Here is a 23751-nt window from a genome sequence, read left to right as displayed (position 1 = left end):
TTCTCCATCGGTGTCTCGGCTGGATATTATGAAGGAAATTGGGTTAATGTGAGGTGGAAACGTGCCAGACTCGATTCACGAGTGCGCGTCCGTTGCTGCTGTACAATTCCTCTTCTCTTTCTACATCTCATCTATATTATCTATGTATACACTTATATGTGTATCTACATATAATATATACATATGCAAAAGTCTATAGGGAACCATGGATACGAATTGAGATGCTAGAGTCTCATTTAGCGAACTGGCTTTTAAGGAATAAAACCGGAAGAAGCAACTCAATGCCTGTGGCAATACAAGACCGACCCAAATAAAATATTTAAGTCCACGCGGAATATATTTGTCTTTCTTTTCCATATCAAACTATCTCGGAAATCTATTTGCGTTTAATAGATTTTTTAATTAAAAAATTTTGTTTGCTTTCTGCTGATTTATTTATTATTTTTTCTTCGTTTAAAACTTTAAATTTAGTGAACTTTGAACTTGTCGGTGATAGGTACACCTAGGAGAAATAATTGTCCCTGGCAGCATGTGGTTTCGATAATCCCGTCAAGTCACGATTAATCGATAACCTGGTTATACTGTGACCTATTGAGTAGGTGAACCCTCTCACTCAGTAAAGAACCACTCGTCCAATGTAGTCGACGACAAGCTACGCTACCCGATGATTTTCTTCACTCACATTTTTTTTACTCTACGATTTTTGAAACCGTCTAAAATTCATTTTGCTCAACAAAAACCCGATCCTCGGGTCTTTAGTAGTTCAGATATCAACCCTTAGATTCATGATTTTTTATTTCCATTTAAAATAAAATTATGTACAGTAAAAAGTGTTTACCCATGAATAAATTGATGCAGATCTACATCACCGTGCATTTAAAAAATAAGTCTGTTCTCAATGCACGGGTGACATATTTTTTTTTTTAAGGCAAAGGCGCATGACATCCGGTCATTAGAATATTGTGTAGGCTGCATCCTACAATATAAATTTGAGGGATAAATTATTTAATATTTTCAATTAAAGTCAAATACAAATACTGGGTGGCGTTATTTTTTTTACAGAAACGTTGAATAAATAGTATATGCTATGTAAAAATTTTTTCACAGTTTGAAAAGTGAACGATTGGAATTTAAAAAATAAATTTAATCTACCATGAATTTTTCGTCGCTAAAAATATTTTTTATGCATATCTCTGAAATTGATTTATCTACCAAAAAAATTCGGTTATCAATATCTCTGATAGCTGAATTTTTATTATTTTTTGTTGAAGTAATTGTTTTTTTTTCTGATCATATTAATCGCAACAATCTATTGAATTGTATGAATAAATATCTTTTAATTGAATTAATAAATGCATCATAAATCAGTTGGAAATGAACACGCGTTATCAAATATTGTTAATTTTCATTATTATTATTTTTTCGGATAAAAAATAATGGAACGGGTAAATATAAAATGAAAAAAAGAAGTGAATGTGCAATAAAAATGAGGGTTCGCTGATTCACGAGAGAAGTACACGTGGTAATAGTGTACAGTGATGGACAGAGAGAGTCGAGGGTTCGTGGAAGAGCTCCTGAGGGATTTGTAGAACCAAGTAATTCGGTCAAGCACCCGCAAGGTCGACGAGAGTTTCCACCACAAGGGCATGGGCAATGTAATGAAGCATTACCTATGCTATTACTCTCGATCTTTCTCTTTTCACCCTATCTATCTGCTTCTATCTCTATTTATCTCGCCCTATTTTACTGTTTCACTTTTGATTCATTTACAATACCCATCTTTCCCTCTGCATGCTTCAAATAATCTCGAAATTCCCTAGTCATTAACAACTGAGTAATTAAAATTATTATTATGATTTTATTGGAATGATATTTATAAAATCTTCTTTTTTACTTGATAAAATTTTTTTTTTAAATATATTATACTGTAAAAAATCGGGAGTGAATTCGGAGTAATTACGGATTTTATTTCAATTCGAATTCTCTCGGAGTTTAGGAGTTTTTTTTTTAGATCGGCATACGGAGTAAATAGGGAATTTGTCTTTTCAGCGGAGTGATTTCAGAGTGCTCTGGATTTTATTTAAATCCGTATTTACTCCGATTCAGAGTTTTAGTGTCAAAATAAACTCCCTTTCACTCTAAAGGGATTAAATAAATAAACAGTCATCCACTCCGTATTTAATCCGCGTTCACTCCGTTAATTTTTTACAGTGTAAAAACCATAAATATAAAGAACAACTCGTTACGAAATAATCATGATCATAATAATAATATTAATAACAACAACTATAATAGTAATAATAATAATAATAATAATAGTCATTTTATTTTAGAACATTAACTAGAGATCCACTCGTTATCAGTAGATAAGTTAAGACCTTTCTCGTTTTAGTTTGTATCTCGTAATCCTATCTCGAGGAAAAAAAACAATAATAATGATAATAATAATAATAATAATAATAATAATAATAATAATAATAATAATAAAACAAAAATAAATAAATATGAAAAAAGGAAGAGCTTCAATCAAGTAAAGTAATGAAACTCTTCATACTATCCTTTGGAATTTTTCTATCTACTTTTCATTTAATCCTTTACTATTTTTACTTTTATTCAATTTTTACATCTGAACTTTTAGTTTTTCCGTAAAAACATAATTTTTTATCGCATTGTCCTAACTCCTCGTTTCAGTAATAAAAAAAAATGATTACTCTACAATTTACTATACTGCTGATAAGTGAAATTTATTTTATACATGTTATTTCAATTAATTCAATGAATACTCGTAATTAACAAGTTGCGAATTAATTTGAATTCGCTTATCGGTTGTTTTAGTTTAATTTGAATTGCTCATTCTAAAAAGAGTTTAATTTAAATAACTTTTAACTCAAAAAAAAATTTTATTTTAAATTTATCAAGCTTTCATTGCAAGCTCTGATAAAATGTTAGTTTACTGAAATTTTTTTTATAAAAACTACTTGAGCGAAATTTTTTTCAAGTCTTTGCTGACTACAATGTAAAAGAGCTTTTTATACACAAAGACTAAAGCTTTAGTCACAAGTAGTAAAAAAAATGCCAAGATTATAGTGTATCTATAATAGCTGGTTTATAGATACACCCACACACACGCACACATAAAACTCTTTATGGCAATAAGATAATAAGTGTAGATCAAGAGGTTAGTGTTCTTGTATTAAATTTTTTCTGTTCTAACGGCGACACTTAGTCTCCATTGTACCCAGCTAAACTTATATATATATAATAATAATAATCAATCACTATTACTACCATACTGTACTAGTATTATAGTAATAGTATAGTACGTAGTAGTTGTAGCACTGCGAACCCTAATAGAAGACTCACAAGTTCTATATATCCAGTTATTATTGATTAGCTTTTGTTGAATTTCATCGTAAATCATCAAACTATAATACTAAGAAAATTAATTTTGTTAATTTTCCCGGGTCATAAGACTATAGTGTCTAAATTCTTTAATAATTCATCGTAGTTATTAATGATTTGGAGATTTTTTTGAAAATAATAATGAACCAATCCATAATAACAATGATTTTAATTACATTTCATGAAAGCATTATCGAAAATTTTGTCAAATATTTTCAAAACAAATTATACAGAATCAGAAGTTAACCCTAACCGGATGAACATGGGTCGTTTGTGTCCAAATATTCTTCTGTAAACAGCCTACATGCCTCCGAATTTTGATGAAAATGTTAAGGAGGTTCGACCGAATCTAATGTAAAAAAGATTTTCCAACTTTAAGATTTGAAACTTAGTATACATGTAAAGAAGTACTTTATCTATGTATTCTCAAAATTTGAATATGATCCACCGTCTAGTTTTTTAGAAAAAAAGATTTAAAAATGACGTTTTTGATGTTCTTATACACAGACTCTTATGGCGGACAAGTTTCCGTCATGACTTATTAGATTTTTTTCATTATTAACCTCCCAAGTTTAAGAAATAAAAAACCACATGCCATAAACTTGAATATTTTTAGAATATAAGATTTGAACAATATAGTGTTACCGTTGTAATTATTTAAATAAATGAAGTTAAACTTTTTTATTTAATCTCGTTTATCGACAGAGATCCATATTATTGAGGATTTGGCAACGTCGCGGAAGCAGCCGAGAGAAAAAAAAAAGATAGAAATACATTAATAAGAGAGACGAGATTAGAAATAGATTTTTCCCGCTTTAATTTGAATATCGATGTGTAAGAAGTTAGAACGCGCTGTTGCCAAATCTTTTTATTAAATTATATGACTCAAAAATAACCAAGTAATTTCATTACTTTCTGTAATTACATAAGTAATAAATATTAATTTATGAATTCGTTATGTTATTATAAATCAAAATAATGAATGTCTATAACTGTTAGGAGAATTTGGCAAACGAAAAAATTCAAACACTACTTTGATTCACTAGTTTCAGTCGAACCTCCTTAATTGAAAAAGGAATTTTCGGGGCTGGCAACAACTCTATCCCATAGTTAGAAGTCCAAAGAAAGCACCGGATTAGGGTTAATTAACACTGATCTGATTTGAAAAATGATATGATCATTATTATTAATTATAGAAATAAATATACCGGACTTATATAAATGAGTCGATGTAAAATGCATATAAGTGTACATAAAATAAATTGGACAGTCGTTAAATTAATTAAAGATGCTAATGAGGGTTGTCCAAAAGTTATAATCACGTTGACAAATTTTATGCATGTTTAATAAATTGCTGGTCCGAAATAAAAGCAATTAGTTTTGTTTAAAATTCAGAATGACAAAATAAATAGTAATTTAAAAAAAAAGGCAAACAAAGAATAAATCAACAAGTTTTAATAATATTGTATAATTTAAACAGAAAAAGTCACGAGTGTAATAAAAAAATTAATGTGTTTATATTTCCATTACCACGGCTAGCTTAATTGAAAATTTTCAGTGAAATATGATTATCATTATTATTAGTATTTTTTTTTCTCGCTAGTGGGAAATTCTCGTCGAGTATCTACAGCTGCATTACATTATTCGTGTCTCAGTTTGTTGGAAGAAGTGAAAAAGGAAAAAGTATAAAAAGAAAAAACGATGGCGACAAGAAAACCCTTTTCGTTGGGATATAAATCTCAGCAGTTTTCTCATTGAGTTTTAGATACTCACTCTATGTTACACGATGATAGAAAAAACTACCAAAGAAAACGATAACTTTGACATGAAATACTCTATACATCTATATACACATAGAAATTCTTTTTTTTTTTCGTTTTTTTGCATTAGCATTTTCCACAGCAGAGAGAACTAATTTTGAAACTGAGTCCTTGGGTGACAGACAAAATGAATGATTTTGTATCCATTTTTTTTTTTTTTCTATTAAATATAAACAAGAGGTAAAACAATATAAATAAATGAATAAAGTTTTTTTGTAACAGAATGTCACGGGAAAAAATAAAAATTGTTTTTCCAAGTTTTATTGGATGTTCGATCACGGCAACATCTGTTTTGTTTTAGAAACAGTGCAGTTATAAAACATATGTTTAAATAAATATAAAAATCGCAAAATATATAAATACTTATGAGCTAACAAATCAATTATAGTAATAGCTGCAGTTATCATTATCAATAAACAACATCTAAGGATCAATAAATGCTGTTACTTTTATTTCTTTACGATACAAAAAGTAGTATTAGCGTCCATTGTGATCAAAGAGGTCAAGAATATCATGAAATAGATAAAAGTCAAAGACTTTTGAGTACTATAGTTTTCTTGAGCTCTCAAAATAGAAAAACTCTTTCAAGTTGTATTTCTTTTAAAAGTTTCGTTTAAAATATTTGAATTTTATTTCTGAAATATCTTTTCAATAAAATATGAAGATGATTTCTTTTGAAAATAAACAGATGAGAGATACTTCAACAAAATTCTTTAAGAAATAAATACAGCAAGATATCTTTTCTGTAGAAATATTTGAAAACACACGCAGTTTAGAGAAAAATCTCGAAAAGATGGATATGGAAAAAGTTCCTTTCTCGGACCAACTGTACAAGGCATAAAATTTTCACGATTCGTGAAGCCGTGCTTGCAATACACCTAAAATTGACCGGTCATCGGTATTGAAGAGTTGGAATAAATAAAAAGTAAGATTATGGGAATCCCTATGGTATTCCCATAGGTATTAAAAGATAATATTTTAGCAGAATGTTGGAGCGATGTAGAAACAGCTCTTGGGTTATTGTTATCGCATTGGTAGCATTGTCATTTCGATCTGGTTGGTTGTCCGTTCGACTGGTACAGCACTGGCGATGGGCCAGAACTTGGAATTGTATTATCGATACGCCCTCGAGCTCGCTGTCCAGCCGACCAACCAACCAACGAACCATTTAGACAGGAGGTGGACATTGTGTGGGCACGATGATGTTGATAATTTGGTTTCTATTTCGGAGCTTCTATCAAATAACTGATGTTGTCCAAAGCGCCCGAATCAAATTGAAAATTTCGCTGTAGCTGCAACAGTAACTACTCGTCGGGGAATGTGTACCAGAGAACAAACGGAAATGTACAACAGTCAATACTTTAGGGATTTTTATAACAAATAGACTTTACTGTTTCCTGCGTATGAACGTGTGTTTGGTTAAATTTGAATGGATTTTAGGGGCAATGTTTTATTGATGGTTAATCGAAAATACAAGAACCAATAACGAAAATAATGTAAAATAAAATAAATACAATTATTAAGTATTTGATTTTATGATTCCGGTAAATCTGAAGCTTGATCCCAATTTTATAGACAACACCCCTATTTGCTCCCCCAAACGTCTTCGCTCCCTCGATTCTTTCACTCGCCATGACCCACTTAATCTGTCCTAAATCAGTATTTTGCGCCCTATCTAAGTACGTTCACATTCCAACGATATTTAGCTATATATATTTTTTTTTCTTCTTATTTATCTATCTATCTTTTCCTTCTTTTTCACATCGCTCAGCTTTTTTTTTGCACGAGCTCCGTTGACGCGGTTTATTGTTCTCTCATGTCCTTATCGTCCTACTCGATGGGATGAAATTACATGAAATCACGGGAAGCAATCTCGCACGTGTCGATGCTTCAACAATTTATCTCAAGATTGAGGCTTTAAAGAGCTATCAGGTTCGAGGAAGTTGAGAACCAGCTCTTTATTTTACCAAACAAAAATATTTAACTTGGTATTATAATCTTCTACCATAATACCCACTTATATCACGTTAACTGATAAATCTAAGCATTGATATTAATTTTTAAATTCCCAAATATGTTCTCTTCTCATAAATTATTTATGTTTCAAAAAGCCTTTTAGTACCTCGATGTTTTATTTATAACAACTAATTAGCTTTCAAAATCTGCATGCTTTTAGCGCTGCATTTAAATTATGAATCAGGAAACAGACGTACAGATGGAATGAATTTGAGTAGTAAATGTAACATGGTGTTATCAGTTCTCAGAATAAAAATGACTAAAATGGCTTATAATAAATAATCCAGTCAGACGAATAAATCCCTTACGCGAGAAACGCATATCCATCTTTTTCACCCCCATATTCCTTGGAAATCTCACACAAATCCTAGGACAGAGCTGCAGTGGCATTCGATTCCCAGTGATAAATTTCACACTCGAGTGCTTAAGATTTCTGGCTTTCATCTTTACTTTTCATCCATCTCCTTCTTGCTTCCTCTTAACCAGTATCTCTTTTCTTGCATCCTTCCGCCCGTCGTCGATGTGAATTTAAATCCACCAGGATCACTCTGCTCAAGACGCCGTACATTTTTTTTATTTTCATTTCATACATTTTTTATGTATAATATTTTCCGAGTAAAATAACGCGGGGAAAAAGAAGAAGAGCCGGAATTTAATGACTTCTCGAGCGTAATGAAAAATATCAAAGTTATTGCTGTATATTTATATATATACATTACGAGAAAACTTGGTCAGGATTAATTTTCGAGCCAGTAGAGGAATTAAAATGTGTTGAGTTGTTACGGTGTTTTCAAGCATAAATATAATAAAAGATGAAATTTTATCTCTTTAAATTAATCTGATATTAAATTTAAGTATTTTAATTTAAAAAGCTTTTTTAATTAATCGCTATAATATAGGTTTCATTAATAACTTTTTAATTGATTGTCAAATTAAAATTTTCTTTTAATTATCATTTATAGTTCAAAACTAAGTGCAGCATAAAAAAATTTGAAACTGAATATCGTGTTATTGAAGTTGATAAAAATGTGAATCGTCGAAACGATTATTTACCGAGACTCATATTACCTGTCATATTTATTAACTTTTTTATTCCTAATGCTTATTATTATTTTATTTATACAGAAGTATTATAATGTTTTATGCTAGCTCGGGAAAATTATATGACGGACAGTTTGCGGAGAGACAAAAGAACCGAGTACCTGGTAGCTGAGCGCGAGGGTGAAAGATGATAAAAAAATGAAGTTAAATAAAATAAAATGAAGATGATGCAAGTCAGATAGTCGTCGGAAAAAGGAAGAAACTCGATGAGCCAACAATAAAAATGAAAAGACAGACAGACAAAAAGTTAATAATAATAATAAATAGTTGAAGAAGAAAAAAAAAGTATAAACGCAGCAATATAATGGAGTCACGTAAGCCTCCCTTTCTTCCTCTCACATTTCCAATCTGCAAACCTACGCAAACTCAGTTTTACTTTTCTCAAGACTGTTCTATCTCTGATAGTATTCATCCTATATAACTGTTCATACTGTTGCTTCCTTTTTTCCTGCTCGCCTACAATACTGACTTTTTTACTTGACAACGCAAGTAAAAAAAAATGAAATATCATAAAACTTTATTGCTTTTTTTTATGGATTATGTGGTGATTTTCAGTAAATATGCTTTCATACCACATTCTGAGCGTTAAGTTAAATTAAAAATATAAATAACTACAATGACATGTGACATTTTATAATAATTATTTATTTAAAATCCGTATTTTATTACTCGAGGGGCTAAAAAGATAAAAGCTAATAAACTAAAGCCAACGGACGGAAGTTTCGCCGCATCAAAACGACATTAATTTTTTAACCAGCTCACGTCTTAGAACTCGAGCTTAGCTTACTGATCATGTAGCATCTGATAAGGGTAATACTAATGACTAGAGAGAGTAAGATTGTTGAAAACTTGAGTAACGATACATGTATATACAGAGTGAAGCGTCAATTTTCCTGTAAATCCATTACTCGTGATGGCATAAACCCTCAGGACTGACATTTAATGCAGCACGGGCAGATTAACAAATTTATGTTATGGATAGATTGTAATTATGGTAAATTACGACTTGTCAAGTAAAAAGTAGAAATAAATTTTTCAAGTTTATTGGATATGATTAATTGTTCTGTTCAAAGATGGACAATAGAAGGTTTGACAGTAATTAGCAGTTAAACGCGGTCGGTTCAATTGAATTTAAGGGAACGGCGAAACCACGTCTGACGGTTTTAACGATCAAACCTCAAGGTTGCTAGCCCGCGGATAGAAGTGCGAGGTAGGTCTGGTACAACTACTATACGCTAGCGTGGCTGAGTAGGATTAACGTGGTGAGTGAGAAATGTGGTGAGGGAGAGGTTTTAGAGTTTGCTGGGTAGTAGAGGGTAGTAGTGTCAGTAGTATGCTAGCAGTCGGTACCAGTAGCAGAACACGGGGGTTGAAAAGAAAGACAGAAGCTCTAGAGCTGGTGGTAGTGGCAGAGTAAAGAGAAGAGAGTAGTGGAGAAGTAGGAAGGGGGTGAGAAGGAAGAGAAGGTGGTAACGGTAGTGGAAAAGTCCTCAGAGTGGGAGTTGGAGTCAGCAGGATGGGTGGCAGCTTGATATGGCGGGTATGAAGCTTTGGAAGCTGCAGTTGCGGCGAGGATCAATAGTAGATCTACCATTCAGCTAGTCACCCAGTCCTCCGGTAGTCCGGGCGATATCCAAGGTCATTCAAGATCTTTCTTCTATCCACTATCTTGTTGTTAAGTTTGAGAGATTACTATCGCCAATTGCTATTTCTCAACGGGAAATAACTTTCTGGGGATCAATATTATACATCTCCATGGCTGTATATATGTATATATGTATGTATATTTATATATATGATATTTACGCAATTTAATAGTTTCATATGCAAACTTTAATATTCGTCTTTCTATGCATTTTTTTTTTTGTGAGTGATAATGTCATAAGGTCGGCTGTAATATTCATGACATTATGAGTAGAAAATGAAACATCAAAAGGTTACACTTTTTTTTTGTTTTTTGTATTAAATTTAAAAATAAAGAGAAAATTTTTTAAAAGAAAATATAATGGTTTGTATGAAAAATATTTTTTAACTGAGTTTTTTTCCAAACAAAAATATCAGTTGAGAAAATAAATAAATAAAAAAATATTGTATGTTGAGACAAAGGTTTCATAAATGATATTTTTAAAATAAAGTTGACCTGTTTAATAATTATAATTGGCTTCTATTTATTAAATATGAGGGATAGTATTAAATTTAAGTGAATGAAAAAAAAATGGTGTGACATCCGATGAAAAATTTCACTTGTATTTACGCTCTTATGGTATTAGTGGGGTGATATATGTATTTAATATAAAGTTATATGAATTTACGTGTATGTCGGATGAAGGAGAGAGGGAGAGATAGATGGATCGGTAATGAATTAAATAAAAATGAATATAAAAATAAAAAATTATGGCTGAGTTTTACTCATTGTTTTAAATACTTTTCACGCTTGCTGGCGGATTTAACTGATAACCGTGGGGATACCGAATTAATACGGAAATACGATACGAGAAAAAACCTTTAAAAAAGTGAAGTTAAAAAAAATATTATATTGCAGGATATAAAAAAAAAATAATAATAAAATAAAAGGAAAGGGAAAAAATGCGGTGCATCACGATAACGAAGCCATTGAATTGGATTTCCTATTTCTGTGTTTGACAACGTCAATGCTTGGACAATTATCTTCTTTTTCCTTTTTTTCTACAGAAAATCCCAACGCGTCACGAGAAATTTTGTACAGCACTTAAGATAATATTATTAAAATTAGAGAAGTGAGAGTATTCATAATGAACCATTTTGTGAAATTTAAAAATTCATTTATAAAATAAAAAATTTCTAACTATGTGTAAAATGAAATTTAATATTACACTTGAATGAAATCTGATTTTTCGACGTACTATTATAAAACAAAGTACTTTTTTAAAACTTTAAAACTTAAGTATTCTCTTCTATGCTAAAAAATTTTTATTTTATTTATTCTGTGTTTTAAATTTTTGAATACTTTGTAAACTTTTCGCGCTAACTATGACTTTAATAACTTTTTCGAGTAAGCTAAATTTTGAACTCTCAGTTTCATTCATCAGATTTGCTTTACTTTTAAAATATTAATTACTTTTGAAAATAAAAAACCTGTGGCGCAGCCCTAAAATTTGCCGTGTTTTCGAGCACAGAGAGGGACAATTGATCTCCAAAAAAAGGGAAATTATCAACGTTTATGTCTGATAAAATTTTAATGATTAAGTTTCGTAGCAATCTTGTGTTTGACGTTTAATGGAACGTCGAGATCAGAAACCGAGACCGAAAGAGAGTGAGGGAGTATAACGCAATCAAGTATGAATGTATTAAAGTTTGCAACGATTTTCGATCCCATCAGCTGTGATGAAGATGCGGTAAGTCATCGTGAAGCCAATGAATCAGGGCGTAACTACTGTTCGCGTGTTAACTCACGCGAGTCTCAACTTCTATTAGTTGGTCAATAGTGATAAAAAAAAAGTTACTGTAAATAGTAGAATGAGTAAAAAAAAGAGGAAATAAATGAAGACAAAAGAAAAAAAAATTAGTGCTGCAATACTGACAAAGTATTGATCAATGAAAATAGTCGTTAGAAAGAAAAAAAATTTCTCTTGAGTGACGATAAAAATTTGTTCTATATAGTATGGGAACAAAAGATAAAATATTGTCCAATTCAACGTTATATATATATATATATATATATATATATATATATATATTTGTATTGTGCTGTAATAGTTCGACTGAAATCTCTGTACTATTGTTATTTAGTTGCATCAGGTTCTTCTTTGTACTCAAATAGTAGACGGTATCAAAAATCAGTAATTAAATAAATATATACATATATATTTCCAATTATCTAATAGATAAAAATAAATTATCTAATGCCGAATAGAGAATTTGTAAGATAATTTGAACACGAGAATTAATGGAGTGAAAGAGTGAGAGAGAGAATTAAGGATATGAGATGAATAATATCTAGATATTCGTGCTGAATTAACGACCTAAACGTTACACCGTAGACACAAGATTTATGTGCAGTTAGTAAATGGTAATCGATAATAATCTGAAATAGATATATATCTATATAACTTACAAATCTCAATTTACTTGAAAAGTTATTTTGAACTACTTGATACGGCATAATAGTAATTGAGAACTGTAGAAAGGAGAGGAATTCCTAACTAAATAAATAATTTCAACGGGAAATATATGACCAGTGATTGAATATTACTAAAAAAATTTCATTTTCACTCTCTCATTAAACATTCAATAAAATTGATAATTTAGTCAGGATATGATTTTCTAGTTCATTCATTTTTAGTGTGATTGTTAATTATTCTTCATTAGAATTCAATAGAATTTTTTTTCTTCATTATAATTCACCAATTGATAATAATTTTTCCAGCTCTGAATTGGCTTTTGAAATATCTCATAAAAAAACATAAAATCCTATTCAACATCGGATTCAAAAAACGAATACTCTAGTGGTTTTTTAAAGGCCGTTTTTAAATACTGATATCAAAAGATAGTCTCTTTCATCTATAAATCATAAATAATGGTTTTTATATCGGGTAAATCGAAAATCGACGTATTAACGATTAAATTTACAGAATTTGAATATGAATAAATACAAATGATAATATATCAATTTTCAGGATTGTTATTACATGAAAGGTGTCGATATGAATGACGATAATTCGATAACTGTAATCAGAATGTGATAATAATGGGCTGACGTATTTGTAATCAGCTATACTAACAATGAAGCCTTCCCAATGAGAATTAATAATAACACGATGCTGTACACATATAGTAGATCATTGAAAGGTCACACATGAATGAGGACCTTTCACCTGCACTGAAACAACTACAACTACAACTACAACTACAATTACAACAATTAAGTCCACACATACACGAAATCATAATGGACGTAGATTCTGTCGAATGACAAACGAACGTACCGGCAGGTGGAAGGGCGAGCGCGGATTCCAAATGAATATTCAATGCACTGATTATGAAATTTGATTAACGAACATACGCACACTTTGCAGACTCCGAGTAAACATCTCTGTTCTCTTTACTCTCAAAACTGACGCACTGTCATATATGTGTATCTTTTAATTACTCTATCTATCGGATATTACCAATCAGCGAAAGCAGTTGCGGGGTAAGGGTTTGATGGCTGTTTAAAATAAATTATATGATTTACGAGACAGACATAATGAAAATTTTCGTTCAAATATGAACACATATAGTTAATTTATGCATGTAAATAGGGTAACATCTGGATGATTTGGTGATCACGTTCGTCGCGGTGGATAGATGTGACGACTGAAATGTCATAGGTTAAAATAACTTTACGCCCACCACAGAGTAAACTGACAAACGAACACAATTTGGTTTTGTGCAGCGGAAAACGAATACCGATGAGATAAATTTTTTTTTAAATGCAAATTTAAATGACCGTTTGACTACCTCATTCTACCGTGTGCGATTCGTCAAAGTTCTAGTTTTTTTATTTCATTTTATTATCAGTATCTATATGTAGTTATGGGAAAAAGGGTAATAGAGAAGGTATAAAAATGTAAAAACGAAATGGAAATAAAATTGTCCGGGATTTTGTGGAATAAATAACTCGGACTTGGACCGATTAATTTCCGGGCTTTTAATAAAGAATAATAGGGGCGAAAAAAAAATGGAGTAAAGAGTTCTGCAACAGCACAGGTTCAAGTATATAGATATATTTTGTGTACAAAGTGGTTGTTGTCGCGAAAAGAAGAGAAAGATTTCACTTGTCTAAATGAAACTTCGTCGACCTGGTTTGGCTTAATCTTTGTATCTATTTCTATTTCTATTTCGGTAGAGGTGTGTATGTGTGTTTACAGATATACGGTAAAAAGTCTTAAGAAAAAAATCTTGGATGATACTTTTTTCTTCTTTGACAAGTTCATCGGGGAAAATGGCTCCACTGAGAACCACAAAACAAATGGAAGGGCTGAATAACGTCGTTCTTGTATTGTAGGGCAAAAGAAAATCGCCATTACGTTGTTCAATTTTCGAGAATGATAATTTGATCCTCTCTGAGATAGAACGACTTAACATTTTAAGGTAAACTAATCAAAGAAAAAAAAGCAAAAGAATCAGAAAAAAAATAAATAAAAGTTTAAGGAAAGTAAAAATAAAAAAAAAATAATAATGAGAAAGTATAAAAAAAGAAAATGAAATTAAAGGCCAACTTGTCAAGTCTATGCTTTGTCACATAACATGTAGTGTATATTATATAACAACCCTGTATTTTCGTGCACGACATAATACGGAAGTGCGTGCGACAATACAGGTATATATTTATCAATCGAGGGGAAAAGTATAACAGAGTATGGTCGTCAACCTTGATGAGATTGTTGGGAAAACGCTAATGCAAAAGCATCAACTTTATACTCTGCTCACAAAAACTAATTATGATTAATTCATTGATATAATAAATTTCATATTTTTTCGTTCTTTAGCCTAAAAAAAATTCGAATAATTTATTGAGGCACTGAAATTATCGCAATATGCCGTGTTTTATTTTATTATTAATATTTAAACATAAAAATATTATTAAATTTAGCGATAAATATCGCGAAGCGGTCGCGCCTCAAACTCCATCAGAACACGGATCAAATCCTGTCCGGTATTTAAGTAATATGTTGATTAATAATGATAATTATTATTATAAGTATCCATTTACTGCGCAAGTGCAACAAAGATATTGCCGGTCAATTTGACTGTGATAAAGAAGAAAAGTGCAGACCCCCTTAAAAGAGGACTAAGATGAACAGAAAATAATCCTTAGAAAGTGTTTAGAGTTTAGATTTAAAAAAAAAAGATTTGCTCTAATATTTAATTATATTCGCTACTTACAAGCTATCGAATGCCTGCAAACTTACCAACGTAATAAACTTTAAATACGCTTGTTTATTTCACTACTTCAGAGAATAAACTTGCTTTACTACCCACACTATCGATCATAGAATTATATACTAATATAACTTTGGAATTCATTGAAAAGTTTACAAGTTAATGAAATTTATTATACGCTCAAAAATAATTGCGACTATCTTTACACGGAAAAAAATGAACTTTAAAAATTAGTGTTTGAAATTATAACCCGGAACCCGGATGTCAATATAGGGAATTTTAATATCCCAAATAATTAATTTTATAATACGTGGCGTCAATTTTCTAAGTATCAGTTACAATTTTTATCATTCTGAAGTTAGCAGACAATTTAAAATTTGGAAAATTTTTTTCAATAAATTGTTTACAAGAAAAAAGAAAACTAAAAATATGCGCATATAGAAAATTTTTAAAACTGTAAGTGCAATTTTTTCAAATATTTTTTTCTCATCATTTATCGTTTTGAAAAAAAAACCAAAAATTATTAGACGTTGGCTAACTTCAGTATCATCAATTTTTAAAGTTCAAATAGTAATTTCTCTTACATAGACAATAAATTTTCATACTTATCCTGTAATTATTCACGTTTTAATCATAAATGAAATAATTACTATTTAGAATGACAATTTTTACTGATCACTTTATCATTGCATTACTTGTCGTTTCCAATTTTTATAGTTCATTTTTTTCCTTGTACTATATACAATAAACGATTCATTATCAGAGATTAATTTTTTCAGGCCTTTAGAAAATGTTTAATCGGATTATTTAAGAACCTGATTGACCATTTATGTTCACGTTATTTTTTTTTTTAATAAATTTCTCTAAGCCTCAGACATTTTTTCCTGTAATATTTTCGATTATAACATTAAAGCTGATTACAAGGTTTCGGATGATATAATAAATACGATTATGAAATTATCGAGTTGACTTATCAGAAAAATTTTCCAGCCCTCAATCACGAAAATAAACCCCAGGCGAAAATGTAATACTTGGCACAAAAACCGCAAAATAAAGTTTAATCGCAAAATAACCTGTAATTTTATATTTTTTATATGAAATTCCGATAATCGATGGTCAGATTATATTAAATGTAAGTTAACTTTAATTAAATTTATAACAAAGTTATATTGCAGTGTACAAAAAAATATAAAAATTATATTGAGCTAAAAAAATCTTCATAACAAAGAGGATATAAAAGCTATGATATGTACAATAAATTATTTGAATATAAAAAAAATAGTCGATCAATAATTCATTATATTCTCATATAAACTACAGTATCAGTAATATAAAGTTATTATTGTTGTTGGCGTGATAGTGGTTGCTTTTACACTTAAGTCACGCATTCATATATGAACGAGGCTTTGTATACATCTACATATATGTATATGTATGTATATATGTAGGAAAAACAATGTCGAATTGACGATAAGGCTATAGAAAATTTTCTCACGTATGTTAAATTAAAATGAAACTAGACGACAAAATTAACAGTAATGTAAAAAAAAAAGTAAAATTAAATTTTTATTTAAAAATAGAAGCTTTAATAATATTATTATAATAGAATCATAAAAAGAGACATTAATGAGCTTTAAAATTATCAAAGTAAAGTAATAAACTTGTAATTTTTTTTTATCGTACCTCGGGCATTTTTAAATTAAATGCTTAGAAAATTGTAAGTAGGAAAAAAAATGAAGACGATGAAAAAAATGGGTTGGGAAAAAAGTATAAATAAAACTGATTTTTTTTATGAAGAGGATTCTGCTTTTACGGTGTACTTGATTGAGACGCGCGTAAAAGATATATATTATGAGAGATTTTCTATAAAATTTCATGAAAAAAGCTTTTCAAAGCGTTAAGCAAATCCGGCCTTGACTCATAACATCAGGTGCAATTTTTACAAGTACACGACACATAACCTCGGGATAAAAATAGGAAAATATAGAAAAAAAAATAACATAAATAAAATAACAATTTCATTTTAGAGAAAGGCATTTTTTTTATCTGACAGATGCGAACAAGTGAGGTGTTAAAAAAATATAAGTAATTGTCTGAGCAAGCTTTAGAGGTAACACTCTCTTGGAGTAAAGTATGATCGAAAATACAGAGAATAGAGAAGAGATGAGAAGAAAACGTATAACGAAACAATAGTGAGAAAAAAGATGCAGGTATAGAAGTGAACACTTGCCAAGTGAGCAGTTGTTTAAAACGCGTTATCTCAAAAACATTCACTGAAAACAGTTTATCTGTAATACTATTCGGATTACTTCTTGGCAAGTCGTTAAATTGCACTTGCTGTAAACTGTACAACCAGTAGATTTATATAGTTTTTAAATCAAATACAGATAAAAATATAAAAAGTTGAGCTGAAACGAAAAAAGGCACAAAAAACTTCTGAATTCTAAAGCGTCGAAAGATTTCGCTTGAAAAATTATTCGAAAAGAATTAAAGATTATTTCCTATCTTGAAAAAATAACTAAGCTACGATTCTGATTAGAATTATTGTACCGAAATTTCAAAAAAAGTCAATTGTCAAACGTAAAATTTGTATTGTTACATTATTTTGGTGGTTTTCCTACAAAATCATCAGTGAAAAAGCAGAAACTAAAAAATAATCACGAAAGTTTTATTTTTTTTGGTATCGCACTACCGTTTTCAGGAAAAATCAACAGCAGAATTTGTTAGTCGCATTGGAAAAATAAAACCCCGGCTACGATAATGAATTCTGCTCGTTTCTTTGTTACTATTGCCTTAGAAAAACTGAAAATTGAAGTAAATTTCAGGTAAAAATTAAAGTTTGTAAGCAAAAGTATCTAGATAAAGCTGAAAATTCTTCTAATAATTCAGTTTAGTACACGAACATATACTAAATTTTTTTTTTATTGTTGGTTTAAGAGTAAAGTTATAATTTCACGAATTAACAACAAATGAAGACACTGAATCTTCAATAAATTGAATTATGACAACACAGAAGTGCTAAAGTTCTACGATATATGTAAGTCAAGTTGAAGTACGAGCGAGCAAGGAAACAAGTGCTCTGGAAGTTCAACAAATGTAAGGTTTGACGTGACGCATTTAATTCATATCGTCGAGACGTTTCCCGTATTGCAGCTCGTCATTTTCCTAGATTGTTGTGTTGGCTTTTCCAACAATACTCCAAGTACTTTTCATACTAAGGTGTCAGTAGATAGATAACAATATGATGATGCAATCAACTAAGATTCCAGTAGAATGTAAATTTGTTTGAAAGATAAATATTATTAATTAAACAACCAAGATAGGCTAAAACTTTGTAATTAAACTTTACAACTCGAGCCCGAGTTACCAAAAAGATAATATTTTATACAATTAAAATGTTCTGAAAGTTATTTTCTTATATAAATAACTCAATACAGACTGACAAGGGAGTATGAAAAACAATTTAAGGAAAATTGTTATACCAAAATCAACTGGACATTGTCGGAACTTGCCATCTATCAGTGTCAACCTGTTGCAAGAAATACTACAGCTTCTCTTTGCTTATATATATATATATATATATATATATATATATATATATATATATATATATATATATATATATATATATATATATATATATTCTATGTACCTTCCCTCATCTATTTCACTGGTATATACATATGTAGTGTATACATATAAACATTATATACATGAATCGAGGTTCATGCATTAACATTAAGACCTCACGTTGCTCTCCAGCAATTGAACCACCGGTTTCCGAATCCTCGGGCACTTATTTTTATTTTTTTTCGATTGCCTATTTACTTTTAAATTGCCTTCGAAATATGAATAAATTTTCCCTCTTTTTTTATCACGAAATAAAAACTAATATACATAATAATAAATAATAAAAACGGAGTCATAATAAATAAAAAATGGGACAAAAGATGAATCGATTTATGTTAACTATCGACAACTATTTTTTTATATTTTATCGGCTATTTTTCTCGTACGGAGATAAATTTGTGATATTAAAAAAATAAGTGATTACTAAAGAAGTGTAATAATAAAAGAAAACGAAAAAATAAACGAACCGTAAAAATAAAGTTGACCAAAGTTATAACGATTGAAAACAATAAAAAAGCTATGAAATTAATTACTATATATATATAGTCTAGTTTCAACGCTCGGAACGTTAAATAAAAAAAAGAATGAGAGAAAATTCGATTACTTTGGACGTAAAAGCGAATAAGACGGCGGTATCAGAAAATTATAATGAAAGTAAGAAAGTAGTGATAGAAAAGAGAGAAAAGCTAAAAGTCACGTAAAGGTGAAACGAAAAAAAAGGAAATTTAAGTTCATACATTTCATGCACACAGATATATATTTGTTGATGTACGAAGAAAACCGATGCATTACAATGGTAATCGGAGCAAGGACGATTATCAACATTTATTCCATTTTTTATTTTCATTCCCCATTTCCGAACCCCTCATTCCGCCCGGGTTTGCATTTTCAAAAGCTCCCAAGACTCGAATTGAGTTTCAACACTCAAGAATGTATTCAAACTCAATTATCGACGTCTGCGCTTTTACATTCAGTGGCCTTGTTCTATTAATTTTTCTACTCGATAATAAATGACACTGTCAGTTATTTAAAAATTAAACTATGATAATAACGAAATTTATAAAAATTAACTGGATAGAAAGTGTAAAAATATTTAAGAAAAAAAATAATTGTCGCGATAAGTTTAGTGTCAGTACCGGGAAGTTTGTAATTAAAGAACATAAATTAATAAAAAAGTAATTTATATCTATATGACTCACTCTCGTCGGTCTGGGGCGCCGACAGGATGGCGCTGTGCTTCTTCTTCACTTCCTCGACATTCGTCTGGATATTGTCAATCATTTCGCGGATCTCCTCCACCTTTATTAAAATAGAAATAACATTTGTCACCATTAGTTTCACATTTATTTCTTATAATCCAACTTATAAAACATCCAGCCGTTCATTCATTTATAAAAAATTTTAACGGCTTACTCTTCTTACAACCGAATCATTAATAAACTTTGTAAATATATTGGCATCGGATTAGATAATCTTTAAAAATATTTAAATTTATGTGTAAATAAAATCTTTATCATTAATTTAAAAAAAAAATATTTATTTAAAAAATTTTAACTGTAAAATTAAAGAGAAATTTAGGGGAGGGGGGATGGAATACCCCTAGAATTTAATAAAAAAAGTTTGCTTTTGAAAATATTTCCCCCCCCCCCCCAATCGACTCTAGTACCACTATTAATATTATTCATTAATTAAAATTAATTAATTTGACTACAGTGTAAGTTTAGATAAACTTTTCAAATTACCCGCCTGTAAAATAAAATATTTTGCTTGAATTTTAATTAGATTGAATCAACTTGAGATTTAAATGAATAATTAAATATAATTTGATATAAAAATATACATAAAGATAAAAAATTTAAGTAATTATCAAATAATAACCAGAGACCTGAAACTCAAACAGGTCAGTAATTTTTAATTGAGATCTCATGTGGTTTGAATTAAAAATATCAACTACTGAATTACCCGAGAGCTGTGACGTTTTCAGTGCAAGTAGTACAAGTACTCTTTTCATCCGACGTCACGAAATTGTACTCTTGTGCGTACACATCATGCATTTGAATTGAGATGAATATAAAGAATAAAAATAAAGTTTTTTTTTTTTTTTAAAATAGTATATTGTATGCCACGTGTTTCCCTATAGACATGCCAGTAATTTCTCAGCGGAGTTTTACTCAAGAGTAACTCGGAAAATATCGATCCTGCCCGTATAGTCCACACATATGAATGTTACTGCAACATATAAGGGAATCCTCAACTCGACTCAATACTTCTCTCGACTATCGTTGTTTCCACCAAGCTGAATAGATAAAACATTTTAGTTTGCTAAAATATATATATATATTTATATATATATATAAATATTTTGAAGTTTGGAGTCAACGAAAATAACAGCAACGGCGTAAATGTACTTATTTATATACAGCACAGAATTAATTTATCCCAAGGGCCATATATTTTTGTACAGAATACTTAACCTACTTTTTTTTTTATTTAAAAAAATAAAAAAATTTTGCTCGAAGCCGTTTAAAACGTGTAGTACATAGTCTGTTAAATTGTGGGTCCATTGTACATAAAACGGATGCGGTAATATTATTTTTGTAAACATATGTTAGTGTGTATAATTAATTTTTCTTTGAAAGATTTAAAAAAAATGTGAGATGGAATATTATGGATTTTCAAAATATTTTAGTAAATTACTACAGTGTGAAAAATTGGGAGTGAATTCGGATGACGGATTTTATTTCAATCCAAATTCACACTCGGAGTTACGGAGTTTAAAAAAAAATCACTCTGCATACGGAGTAAATTCGGAGTTTTTTTTTCACCGAAGTGATCTGGATTTTATTTGAATCCACAGTCACTCCGATTCAGAGTTTTAATATTAAAGTAAACTCCCTTTGGAGTAAATTTCACTCCGAGGAGATTAAGAATTAAACAGTTATCCACTTCGCATTCACTCCGAATTTAATCCACTTTCACTCCGCAAATATTTTACGGTGTAATTATTAATTAATATTTATATTGATGTTTTATTTAAATATATATAAATATTAATAAATTACGAAAATATGATTATTAGTGACTTTTCATATAATCGGCGCCGTCTGGACAGTTTATATTTACAATCCTCTTAAAATAACGTCAGATATCTATTTATTTTTTCATATTATGTCTGTACAATGTGGATGGTTGGCCACAGAGAGATATGTTGGACAAAAGTATTCGGAATATCATGTCGAGACGACTAGACCAATGTCTAGAAAGGATATATAAAATTCCTTGACCCCGATTCTTGAGATAAATAAATTTTAAAGGATCTTATATCATGTCTTAATTAAAAGTTAAATGAAATTTATTTTTCTAAAGTCCGAATCTCAATAATTGTGGAGGAAATTTTTTTTTAAATTCGATATAAGAGATTTTTATATATTTTTTCTAATAATGATTGTTTCAGTAAAAAAAAATTGAGTAGTTAATTTTAGTTTTTAAAAAATCAAAAAATTTTATAATTACAGGGAAAGTTAAATTGTGGCCCTCAACTCATATTTTCTAATTTTCTTGGTTAAATAGAATGATTAAAAGGAGCATAAGTGTTTTGGTAGAAGATGAGAATGAGAAGAAGAAGCAATCAAAGGAATGAAATTTTATAAGATTGCAGCAGCAATGCGAGTAGTAGTCTCAGCTTTAAAATAAACTTCAAGTAATGTCTTATTACCTGCGTTATGTCATACGTCACTCTATTATTTTATTTTCTTATTTGCGAACCGGTAACTGAGTTAATATTTGGAAACAAAAGTATAAGAGACAAAATATTGATAATAATTGAGAAAACAACAAATTAATGAAGCCAATAAATAAAATAATTGGTAAATGATCTGATACTTCCTGGAATTGTATTACCAATTAAGCCTCAAATTTATATGACATTACGTCATATCAATGATGATAAAAATAAGCGTTTTCGGGACATGACCGAGAAATCGATGAGATATTTTAGTAGTAGACAAGTAAAATGTTAAAAAAAAATAAAAGATGTTTTTTTACGATGTATTAACTTGAGATGTTACATTTAAAATTAAAATATATATAAATATATAGATATATATTACATGGCAGGATTTACTTAGGATATTCTAGCCGAGAGGAAATCTTTACTCCGTCTTCAGTACTTCCATTTAAGATACTTTACATAATCGCATGAATATTGTAAATGTATTTTACATGTGGATGAATACTGTGGGCTTAACCGAAAACTTTCGCTAAATATAAATTTGTACTGTGTAATTTACGAGCATGTAAAAAAAAATAATTGAGAAAATTTTTCGTCATAATTTTGTTTTTTATTAAAAAACTTGGCAACTAAAATTTTTGGACCGACTAAGACAGTAAAATGTATCGATTTTTATCCGTAGGGGTACAGTAGTACGGGTGTAACACGACCTATATAAATCTATGGACTAGGTTGTGCCTGAAGTAAGTTAAGTTATGGGTGATCGTGTCGATCGCGTTTCTCAGGGGACGATAGCCGGAAGCTGAGAAATATAAAAAAATGAAAAAGGCTTCGAGGGTTGTTTTTAGATTTGAAATATATATATATGTATGAATTAAGGGAGAGCCATCATACAAACAGTGTAATCATAAAAATAAAAAATAATGACACACGCATGTAATTGACTCATACTGCTCACGGAGAAATTATTCTTGTTTAAAATGCTAGTGTCATAGTAAAGCCGGACCATGTTGGCCACCTGACAGTAATTGAAATAAACATACGAAAATTACTGTGGCCATAGTGAAATTTACGATGACTATTTCACATATTACTGTGATCATTGTAAACTTTACTATGGTCAGAGCCATTTTTGCATATGTTTATTTC

The 23751-nt window shown here is 29.9% G+C and overlaps 1 protein-coding gene across 5 annotated transcripts in view; it reads right to left on the bottom strand.

Moving 5' to 3' along the window:
* Positions 1 to 23751, bottom strand: part of LOC130667550 (syntaxin-1A) — a 65262-nt gene that overhangs the window by 27455 nt on the left and 14056 nt on the right. For all 5 annotated transcript variants that reach the window (XR_008989856.1, XM_057469200.1, XM_057469202.1 and 2 more), the window contains exon 3: positions 20072 to 20171. Coding sequence is in view for 4 of the 5 variants with exons in the window: in XM_057469200.1 (XP_057325183.1) it covers positions 20072 to 20171 (100 nt within the window). In the remaining variant the exon portion in view is untranslated. The remainder of the gene's footprint in view (positions 1 to 20071; positions 20172 to 23751) is intronic.

The sequence above is a fragment of the Microplitis mediator genome, chromosome 5 (genome assembly GCF_029852145.1).
Source record: "Microplitis mediator isolate UGA2020A chromosome 5, iyMicMedi2.1, whole genome shotgun sequence".
In the NCBI taxonomy this organism is placed as follows: domain Eukaryota; kingdom Metazoa; phylum Arthropoda; class Insecta; order Hymenoptera; family Braconidae; genus Microplitis; species Microplitis mediator.
This window is presented reverse-complemented; position numbering and strand designations above follow the sequence as displayed.